The sequence below is a fragment of the Dipodomys ordii genome, unplaced genomic scaffold (genome assembly GCF_000151885.1).
Source record: "Dipodomys ordii isolate 6190 unplaced genomic scaffold, Dord_2.0 Scaffold13, whole genome shotgun sequence".
NCBI classification, from domain to species: Eukaryota; Metazoa; Chordata; class Mammalia; order Rodentia; family Heteromyidae; genus Dipodomys; species Dipodomys ordii.
In genome coordinates, this window is record NW_012267229.1 from 15,530,706 (window position 1) to 15,542,294 (window position 11,589).

Sequence of the window (11,589 nt, forward strand, 5' to 3'; positions counted from 1 at the left end):
GTCTCATGGACTTTCCTGCCCAGGCTGGCTTTAAACAGCAATCCTTAGATCTTAGCCTCCTGAGTAGCTAGGATTACAAGGCGTGAGCCACTAGTGCCTGGCTGAACTCTTCCCCCACTTTGAACTACCGTTCCACTTCAGTTTTCTGGTAGTTAATTCGAGTTAAGAGTCTCATGGACTTTCCTGCTTGGCTGGCTTGGAACTGAGATCCTTAGATCTCAGCTTTATGAGTAGCTAGGATTACAGGCGTGAGCCACCAGCACCCTGCTTACAGCACCCTGCTTACGTTTAACCTAGTCATGGTTTGGGGCTATCAATATTTAAAGGACTATTCCTGTGAAAACACAATATCATTAGCAAAACTATTGAATTCAACCAAGACTCAATAATTCATAACACCCCACATTTGATTGTAAATTGGCTGATGGAAATCGTATTCATAGAACAAAGGGGGAGAATATCACAACAAAGTTAGTGAATTCTGCTGCAGGATGAGTACTTGCAGATATAACCATTGATTTTGAGATGTCTTCATTTTTGCATGTAGCTCACACTTAAGTGGGGAAGAAAAAAAAGAAGAAACGTATCCACTGATATCCACATAGTCAAAGAATTGGCATGTTCATATCCTCCATTTGGTTTGTAATCTCGCTCCTAGCTTCATCCTTCTTTCCTACCTCTAGTTTCCCTTTGCCCTAATTACAGTCAGGGCACTTTCAGACATTCTCATTATACTCTGAGTAGTTTCATAAAGCACGATTAGTGAATTTTGTGTGTATGTGCCAGTCCTGGTGACTGAATTCAGGGCCTAGGTGCTGTACCTGAGCTATGGTTTTGTTCAAAGCAAGCACTCCACCACTTGAGCCACAACTTCATTTCAGCATTTTGGTGGTTAAGTGGACATAAGAGACTCACAGGACTTTCCTGTCCAGGCTGGCTTTGAACTGATATCCTCAGATCTGGACCCCCTGAATAGCTGGGATTATAAGCATGGACTGTAAATGCCCAATCCCTAAGTGTACTGTAAAAGCACTAGCATCTGAGAATTTAGAACCTGAAGTAAGTCGTAAGCACATCCAGACCCCTACACTAAGTTGTTCTTTATATGACTTCCCCTCATTTCAAATTATAGGCAAAGCTTTTGTGGTTATCTTTTACTTTCAAAAGACTATGGCTAAGTTGGGCACTTGTAATCCTAGCTACTCAAGGAGGCTGAGATTGAGGTTCGAAGCCAGCTCAGGCAGAAAAGTCCATGAGACTTTTATTTCCAATAAACTACTAAAAAATAGTCAAGTGGATCTGTGGCTCAAGTAGTAGAGCACTACTAGCCTTGAGTGCCCAGACCCTGAATTCAAGCCCCAGGACCAGCACCAAAAATTAATTAAAAAACTGTATTTCTAGAGTTTCCTCATATTTAGTTCCACATATTAATATGGATGATAAAACAAATACCTTTTTGGGTATAGGCTCAAGAATCCAAAGTAAGCCAGGGACAGAACTAGGAACAGATGTCTTGATTAAACCTATTCTCTCCCTTTCCTAGAAGCTTGATACTGGACAAGGTCCTTTTCATAATGTGTAGGCCCAAGAAGTAGGCAATCTCTCTCAGGACTAGTGAAGACAGCAGAAATACATAACAATTGTAACTGACTGGACTTACAATTTACTCCCAGCTAATTAGAAGGAATAACACAGATATTCTCATAAAATGTTATTCTTGTATGTTGAAACAGTAAAAAAAATTAACTGAGAAAGAGCTATCAGAAAAAAAAGTAGTTAAATAAAGCACAAATTAAGTTTGAATTCAGGAAAATACAGATTAATACACAATGATTGGCTATTGCATAAGATTTAAGCAGAAAGTTCATATGATTTAACAGATTATATCAAAGAGTTTTGTGAAAGGCTGGATAAAAGTACCTAGTTTTTCCCTTGTACTACCACCTGAAGATAATAAAAATAACACAATAACAAAAACAGTAAGTGATTTTAGTTTGAAAATTTGAGATTACTTAAATAAAATTTCCCTGTTGTTCAGGGGATTAACTCAGAGGCCTTACACTCACTCAGCTTGCTTGCTCATGGTAGATGATCCACCACTTCAGCCATGCCTGCAGTCTGACATTTTGCATTAAATGGAGAGTCACATGGCCTGGGCTTGTTTGACCAAGATTTTCCTGGTCTCAGCTCCTGAGTAGCGAGGATTATAGGAATGAGCCACCAGGGTCTGGGCCTCTGTTCTTTTTGTTGCTGTTGTTCTTTTTTTTTTTTAAGTAGTTCTAGGAATTTGTTTCAATTAATGTTTCATATACATCAGTTACTATTCCTGTTGATGTCTGTGAATTTATTTTGTAATTAAGGGCTGAAAATCAAGTTCAATCTATATTTCTCTGGAAACATCAAAATCAGAAACCCCTTAAATTAATATTTAGGTTCAGAAAATATAAAATTCTAATTACCCTTCCTGTTTTGATCTAGCAAAAAAGCTCACCTGGAGAACCTTTACTGAAAGGGTAACTGACTTAAAAGATCCAATCATCTTAGCATAGAGTTTAAGCTTTTAAGTAGGAGAAAGGGTCTTTAAAGAAAAGGCAGTTGTACAAAAGACCATTTTTATTTGAGAGATAGAAGGGTGTCTCCATAAGTAGTTTGCATTCCCAAAAATACATTGGCCCTTCTGGCTCAACAAGCCATGATAAACTGGAAGCTAATGCTTTGTTCAGTTGCAGTGTGTAGCACTGGTTTACATTTTAGGCTTTGAGTGCCACAAGACTAAGTCAAGTTTCACTAAGACTCCAGAATTAAGAGATATCAACAAATTACAAGGTAACATACTATTTGGATCCTTAGTTGAACAAACATATTGCAAGAAAAAAATGAGATTATCAGAGAAATGTGATCACTGGACATATTAAACTATTAAGGGAAATTTTTTTTCTTATTTTTTGGTGCCAGTACTGGGGCTTGAACTCAAGGCCTGCAATCTCCCTTAGCTTTTTTGCTCAGGGATGGTGCTCTGCTACTTAAGCCACATCTCCACTTCTGACTTTTTGCTGGATAATTGAAGATAAAGAGTCTTAAGGTTTTCTCCCTGGGCTGACTTCGAACCACAATCCTCAGATCTCAGCCTCCTGAGTAGCTAGGTTTACAGGCATGAGACACCAGACCCTGGCACGGGACTAACAATTTTGCTAATGGTATTGTATGGTCATATGAAAGAACTATCCTTATCTTTTAGAGGTAGTGTTGAAGTATTCATATGTAAATTTGCCTTAAAATAATCAAGAATGTAATAGGAGAGAATACAGATGAAGGCAATATATGCAGTGAACTGGTAACTGTTGAAGTAGATCCCATTATGCTCTTCTAATTTTATATATGCTTTAAATTTTCCATCAACAAAAGTGTCCACATAGAAACAAATGAGTAAGATTTGAGGCAAAATGATCACAACCTACTTTAGGTCTTGCTGACTATTTTTCTTCTTCCGAGGGGGTTTCTTCTTCTTCGGTTTATTTGCATTGGTATTATTTTGTTTATTGTTCACCCCAAAATGGCCTGCAGAGATGTCACTCTGCAACAAGTTGACCAACAAGGGGCTTGTTAGTGTTACATCCTTATTGACTGGGAAGCCTGGATTCTGACCACAGGACATCTGATTTCCATTCGGTGCTCCACTGAAAGGTGCATTGAAAGGCATCCCATGGCCTGGGAAGTGGTTTCCCGAGGTACTGTTTCCCTGCATGGCCTGCACATGTGGGGGGACCAAGTTGGTTTGTTGCATGCTAACATCAGGCATCATCTGAGACAAGCTGACATCATTATTTGCTGGAGTGGCAGGATCACCATGCTGCTGAGCCATGTGTGGGCTGGGCCCTGGTGGCCTCAGGACTTGCCCCTGAATCCCCATAACCTGAGATGGACTGTTGTTCACAGGCCCTTGCTGGGGCAACAGTTGTCCTGACATCTGTCCTGTAAACTGCACCATGTTTCCTTGCATGTTCGGAGTTGGTCCCCTCATTATCTGTGCTGGTCCCGGCATGACATTGGATTGGTTCTGAGTGTTAAACTGCTGCTTATTCCCCTGCATCTGATTGGTCATGATCTGATCTAGCATTGGGTTTTGTTGAAGCAAAACTTGTCCCTGGGGGCCCATCATCTGGTTATGTGGTGCCATCATTTGTGGGCCCTGCTGGGAAAGCATCTGCTTGGGTGGGGTCATCCTTTGGGGTGAGGGCCCAAGGTTTTGGTTCTGGGGGTTCACCATCATCTGGCCCTGTGGCATAAGCTGGGCTCTTGAGAGGATCATAGGATTCTGAGGGTTCAAAGTTCCTTGTTGCTGGACCATCTGTCCCTGGGAGGGCACAATCTGCTGGTGTATGCCCATCAGTTGAGATGGTGGGCCCTGCTGAGGCTGGCCTTGCATGTTGCCCAGGTTCACCTGAGGAACCCCAGAACTACCAGCCTGCTGGTTGTTCATGTTGCCATGAATTCCCATGAGACTCGGCTGCATCATATTTGGTGGCCCATGGGACACCTGCATCTGGTTTTGAGGAGGACCAGCTCCTTGACCACCTTAAAAACAAAACAAAACAAAGACACAGTTTCAGAAAGAAATAACTATTTTTATCAGAAAGAAATATTATCTTATCAGACACTTAAATTATTTTAGAAGCCCAAAACCTGACTAATTTAAGTGTACTGCATCTGGTATTTATTCTGTGAGGTTTTTAAACTACAGAGATGTCACAGAGAATAATTTATACTTTGCATGACCACATACAATTTCTTTACTCCTTTTTGATGACTAAAAGATAATATCTTAAAAATCCATCAAGTTTACTTTTAGATTAAATAAAGAGAAAAAACTGTATGACCTATAGCTAAGTATTGTGAAAATTTAACAAAAAGTACCATAGGCTAGTGAAGTAAGCTCTGCCATGAATGATCAGTGAAACAAAGAATTGTGCCAGCGTTCTTGTAAGGAAAACCTCAGCATTGCTGCAAGACATTTATTTAAAAATGCTTCTTAGAAATCATTTCTGACTCTCAAAGGCTATATGTGTGATGTTGTGATGCTGTACTTCAAAGGAAAAAATACTTGTGTGTATGTGCCCATATTGGAGCTTGAACTCAGAGCCTAGACACTTTTTTTTTTGCTCAACACGATGCTCTACACTTAAGCCACAGCTCCACCTCTGGCTTTTTGGTGGTTAATTGGAGATAAGAGTCTCATGGACTTTCCTGCCTGGGCTGGCTTGGAACCATGATCCTCAGGTCTCAGCTTCTTGAGTAGCTAGGATTATAGGCATAAGCCACTAGTACTAGCTAATTTTCAGTTTTAATTAGGGACTAGAAAGAGGAAACCATAATGAAGTTATGAAGCCAGTCCATACTCCAGTCAGAGAAGGAGTTAATTGTCCCTTGCTTACATATATAGACTTTTCCTGAACCCTAAGGAAGTTTTTAAAATCAGCCTCATAAACCCAAAACTTGAACTCATGACCATTGTATATGCTATATATATTGCATATACTAGTATATCTTCATCTGATTAACTACTTAACAAGTTCAAGGTACTTTTGGTGTTAAGATAATACCAATAAACAAGATAGACCAAATCCCTGTTCCTTTATTTGGCAAGAAACACATTTAAAAAGAAAAGTATTTTCTCAGGAAACAGTAAAAACTAACAAGAGAAATAACCTAAGAGTAACAGAATAGAAAAGGACAAATGAGAAGAGAGCTACACTGGATAGGCTAATTGTGTAAATCAAAACAACAGGTGGAAGATACCATATAAAAAAGACAACCAAGCCGGGCGACAGTGGCTCACGCCTGTAATCCTAGCTACTCAGGAGGCTGAGATCTGAGGATCACGGTTCAAAGCCAGCCCCGGCAGGAGAGACCGTGAGACTCCTATCTCCAATAAACCACTAGAAAACAGGAAGTGGTGCTGTAGCTCAAGTGGTAGAGCGCTCGCCTTGAGCTGAAGAGCTGAGGGACAAGCGCCCAGGCCCAGAGTTCAAGCCCCACAACCGCCAAAAAAAAAAAAGACAACCAAGGAGGGGGTAACAATGTTCGCCAAGAAATGTACTCATTACCTTACTCATGTAACTGTAACCTCCCCTCTGTACAGCATCTTTACAATAAAATTTAAAAAAAAGACAAAACAGAAGTGCTGGAAGTGGAGGAATTAAGAATTTCATCATTGTTTTATAACTTCCTATTAAAAAAAAACCCATAAGGGCTGGGAAGATGGCTCAGTGGTAGAGCGCTTGCCTTGCATGCCTGAGGCCCTGGGTTCAATTCCTCAGCACCACATAAGCAGAAAAAAAAGCCGGAAGTGGCGCTGTGGCTCAAGTGGTAGAGCGCCAGCCTTGAGCTGAAGAGCTGAGGGACAGCGCCCAGGACCAGAGTTCAAGCCCCACAACCGGAACCAAAAAAAATAAAAAAATAAAAATAAAAAACCCTATAAGTCAGGGGGTAAAAAGGTAAATGTCTCAGCAACTTGAAAAAACTGAAGAAAGAGAGATGAAATTTGAGTTAGAGCAAGAATCAGCAACTTTTTTTTTTTTTTTTTTGCAGTTTTACAATAGCACATGGGAAAAGTCAAATAGTCTGCCCCATCCTGCTCTCCCCATAAAGGTAGTTTTAAGTTTTATTTTCATTAAGCCGGGATTTTCTTATTCTTTAGTGATTTATAATTAAAGCTGTAATGACGTAACAAATTAACTCCAATTGAGGATAGGAGTTCAGAAAATATGAGTTACCTTAGTCCAAATTGTTCAAATAAGAAAGGGTAGAAGGATAAAGTCACATGGTCTCTAAACAATCAGAAACCCAAAAATACAAAATGGGGATTTTTACAATAGTGCTTTACTAATATTACCTTTTAGCCATTCTACTATATCTTATTTTCTAAAATTTCTTCTCATATATATACACTGCTGGTATTAGTACTAATTAAACTTGAAAAGTAACACATCCACATGTACATAAGAATTCAGACACTCAGCAATGGGGCTGGGAAGGTGGCTCAGTGGTAGAGTTCATGCCTCGCATGCATGAGGCCCTGGGTTTGATTCTTCAGCCCACATAAACAGAAAAGGCCAGAAATGGCACTGTGGCTCAAATGGTAGAGCTCTAGCCTTGAGCTGAAGAGCTGAGGGCCAGAGCCCAGGCCAAGAGTTCAAGCCCCACAACTGACAATAATAATAATAATAATATACAATAAAATACAATTAAAAAAGAATTCAGACACTCAGCAAAAACAAAAGCTAACATGTATTATCTAGAGGTTTTTTTTTTGTGTGTGTGTGCCAGTGTTGAGGCTTGAACCAGGGTCTGGGTGCTGTCTCTGAGCTTTTTTTGCTGAAGGCTAGTGCTCTACCATCTGAGCCACAGTGCCACTTCTGGTTTTCTGGTGGTTAATTGGAGATAGAGAGTCACAGACTTTCCTGCCCAGGCTGGCTTTGAATTAAGATCCTCAGATCTTGACCTCCTGAGCAGCTAGGATTACAGGCATATGCCAGCAGAGCCTGGCAAGATTTTTAAATTGTAGCTGTCCAAACATCCCATATGTCTGTATGCCTATGTATGTATAATTTCCTCTCCCACAAATGCCTTTTTCCTTTTTACTACTGAGTAAGCTCTGAGAGGTCAGCAAATCAGATAAATATTTGGAAGACTGCTGTTCTCAATGAGCAGAATTGAATAGTTGCAACAAAGACAATTATTACCTAACAAGATATAGCCCTTTACAGACAAAAAAAAGTTGCTGATTCTTGCTCTAACTCAAATTTCATCTCTCTTTCTTCAGTTTTTTCAGTTTGCTGAGACACTTACCTATTTTCTCATGTACTGCTTACTACACTCAAAGATTAGTTATGTGTTTGAAATCAGAGGGAAAGACAAGAACCCGTTCATTTGTATACCCCTGTTGCCTATCAAAGTATTTACCACACAATCAATGCTTAATAAATGCTTGCTAAATAAACCACAGGAAACAAACCTGCATGCTGGACATTTTGATTTGCTTGCAGCTGAGGGGGTCCTGAATTCCCAGGGGTGGTCGCTGTGGTAGAAGGCACCTGACCTTGCATAAAGTTTGGATTGGCCTGTCCTGCTGAGAAGCCAGGTGGGAGGCGTTTAGGCATTCCTTAATAGAAAACAATGAGTAAGGCAGTTACCTAGCAAATTTATACTCTTGCTTAGATATGGAATGAATAAGGAAGGATGAGCTGCATGAAGTCTCCACTGGCTTAGCTCTCTCTGTCACACTGGTAGGATCTTTAATAATAAGGTTGGGAAAGATGGTTAAAAAAATCAACACAATTCCTTACATGAGCATTGTCAAGATGAAAAAGAAATACTAAAAAATTTACACTTAGAACATGCCAAGGAAAAATGGCAATCTGCTTCCTAAATGTGATTCTGAGGCTATGCCACCGCAAGGTTTGAGGGCTCACTTTTCTCTGTAATACAATGGACACCAAAAATTTACATACTTTATTTAACACAGACACCAGAGGAATATGCTAAATTCTCATATTCAAACAATTTGATATGGAATACTAAGAGCTGGGTCCTAATATTGAGGATTTTTTTTTTTTGCCTGAAGGGAAATGGATGACAGTCTCCTTTGCAGAGAATTTCCCCCAGTGTTGTGCTTGTCTCTTAGGAAGAGAGAGACAGGACATTAGAAAGAGTTCATAGGAGCTTCAAAGTGAGGCTATGTTAAACTTATTATGCCTTCTCCTTGTAAGGTTTGCTGTGATTCTGACAGCTATGGCACCAAAAACCATGTTCTAATGGAATTTTGAATTCAAGCACTATTTTTTTTTAGTAAGGGCTAATTTCAGAATATAAATTTGTAAGGAGAATCTCAGACCAACTCATTGTTTAAAATGCAGGCCTTGATGTGACCAGATCACATAGGTGAGCCACCTATCATTTGCTGTATGAGAGCATCAAGACCTAAATCTCACTTAAATTTTTTTTGTACTCGTCCATTTTTTATAAGGGCCAAATTTCCAATGCCCTGATAAGCTGTCCTTTCTTCAGTAGTGACAAGTTCCCATTTGCACGCTTCTATTGCAGAAAGGACTACTCAGGTTCCAATGATCCAGGGCTAGATGCCCAGAACTGAAATATTCTTTCATTTTCTAAACACTTCTTAGGATTCAAGTATTAGAGCTTATATGTCAGCAAAATTAATTACAACGAAAGAAAAAGATTGATGAGCAACTTAACTTCACCAGAAACCATGGGAACGTGACTTTGCTATGTTGCACTAAAGATGCAAAGTTTTTTTGGATAGGTAATGGGTGTCTTTTGGTGGAGAATATGCTTATCAGATGACAGCATTACTAATGCACTCTATACCTTACTGTAAAGCTCCAAGCACGTTCATGTGCAGTAGATCAATGATTAATAAGAATAAATAATAAACATGGAGATGGATAAGTTTTACTGTAATCGTTTTACCTCTCACACATTAAGCTCCATTGCTTTTTCTTCATACAAGAGGCACCTTACAAAATAAATAAATAAATCTCCTTTAGGTATAACTAGTGGAATTCCCTCTCTAAGGAGCAGGCATTGGCATTATAAAACTATAAAAGTCAATGATTTCTGAACTTATTCCCCTTTAAATGGTAATCAAACTAAACAAATACCATGCTTATAATTTTACTAAGTAGGATCATTAAAACTGATAACTAGAAGGGCATTTCCCCCAATCAGACCTTGTACTTATCTTTTTGCTCTATTGCAAAATCTTAATTTTTCAACTGATGAGAAGTTTTCTAATAAAATGCACGTTTCATCTGGACATTTAACTTTACTAGTAAAAGATCAAGCAAAAATTAGAAACAAAATGAACATCTCTATATGGAATTTTACCTGCATTTTATCCAGACAGCTAGCTTATATTTAAGCAGTAAGATGCTGCATAATGTATCATGATAATAATGCATCCAGTTAACTAAGTTATATCAAGTGTAACTGCAATATCGCAAAAACAAATAATTACATCTTTATTTCATCCCCTCCATTAACTCTATAAGCTGACATTCTATTCAGTACTATCTTCAGCAAATTTAGCAACACAGTGCTAGCATTTCTCACCTCCTAGGCCTGGATGTAAACTCTGTGGCCCCTGGTTTGGTGGCTGCTGCTGCATCACCATGAAGTTAGGTGGCACATTTCCCTGTTGAACCATAGGATTCCGACCTGGAGAGCTGACAGGCTGCTGAAATCCCTGGGGAAGTGGGTTATTTTGAGGTGGCCTTGGTCCCATCTGCTGTTGAGTTTGGTTAACTGTTGGGGAAGACGCAGGGGATCCCTGCTGGAAGGAGGAGGGTGAGGAGGCAGGAGACTTGTTGGTGAGGTGGGGCTGTTGCAGGGGGGTTGGGACCCTGGAGGGCCCTCCCTGCAAGCTTTTCATTTGAGGAGCTGTGAACTGGCCTGGGTTGCTCATCTGAGGAAAGTTTGTGTGGGCTTGTGAGGCTTGCTGGCTGCCAAAGGGATAAGGAGGGGGAGGGTGAGAAGGTGTCTGTACCGTGGCTAAGGATGGTCTTGCCTGGAGTTGCTGTTGCATTGGGCCAGGCAAAGGAGCCTTCTTCCACCCTTGGTTTGCAGTCATTGTGCCCAGAGAACCCTGGGCTGGAGGAGGCTGAAGGGCTCCTGAAGGCAGTTGGTTCCAGCCTGGAGGAACAGGCACCTGAGTTGGGGCAGTAAACTGGGGTCGAATCCCCTGTGGCTGTTGCTGCTGATGTTGCTGTGGGGGTCTTGTCTGCAATTGCTGCTGTTGTTGCTGTTGCTGTTGCTGCTGCTGTTGCTGCTGCAGCTGGGGAAAATTAGCTGGGTTCATTTGTCTGTTCACAGGGACAGGCTGCATTGAATGGTGTGGAGGAGGTAAAGATCCTGAGGGATGACTCTGCTGCTGTACATGGAGTCCAGAGAGGAGTGGATCCATTGCATCTGTTTAAAGAAATGGCCAGAAAGAATTAATCTACTATAGGGCTGGGAAGGTGGCTCAGTGGTAGAGTGCTTGCCTTGCATGCATGAGGCCCTGGGTTCGATTCCTCAGCACCACATAAGCAAAAAGGAAAAAGCCGGAAGTGGCGCTGTGGCTCAAGTGGTAGAGCACTAGCCTTGAGCTGAAGAGCTGAGGGACAGCAGCCAGGCCCAGAGTTCAGGCCCCACAACTGGACCAAAAACAAACAAACAAAAAAGAATTAATCTACTATAACTTAGATCCTATAGCACAGTGGCCTAGATCTTCAGGTACCACTGGTGTTGCCGTATTTGTGAGACCTTCCCGGTGCAAAGCAATTTATCAAGGTCCACAGGAAGATGAACCTACCTTAAAGAGAATTTATGGTTTAAGAGTGGATGGCGAAGGGGAGGGATAGGGGGAGAAAAAGGAAGGAGGGGATAACAATGCTCAACAAAAAATGTACTCAAGGGGCTGGGAAGGTGGCTTAGTGGTAGAGCGCTTGCCTTGCATGCATGAGGCCCTGGGTTCCATTCCTCAGCCCCACATAAGCAAAAAGAAAAAAGCCGGAAGTGGCACTGTGGCTC

At 40.8% G+C, this 11,589-nt stretch overlaps 1 protein-coding gene across 8 annotated transcripts in view; it reads right to left on the minus strand.

The window, feature by feature from the left end:
- Ncoa6 (nuclear receptor coactivator 6) overlaps positions 1-11,589 on the minus strand; it is a 75,252-nt gene that overhangs the window by 35,605 nt on the left and 28,058 nt on the right. For all 8 annotated transcript variants that reach the window (XR_001174834.1, XR_001174835.1, XM_013010950.1 and 5 more), the window contains 3 exons: positions 10,132-10,986; positions 8,015-8,161; positions 3,459-4,575 (listed from right to left, as the gene is read on the minus strand). Coding sequence is in view for 6 of the 8 variants with exons in the window: in XM_013010950.1 (XP_012866404.1) it covers positions 3,459-4,575; positions 8,015-8,161; positions 10,132-10,986 (2,119 nt within the window). In the remaining 2 variants the exon portion in view is untranslated. The remainder of the gene's footprint in view (positions 1-3,458; positions 4,576-8,014; positions 8,162-10,131; positions 10,987-11,589) is intronic.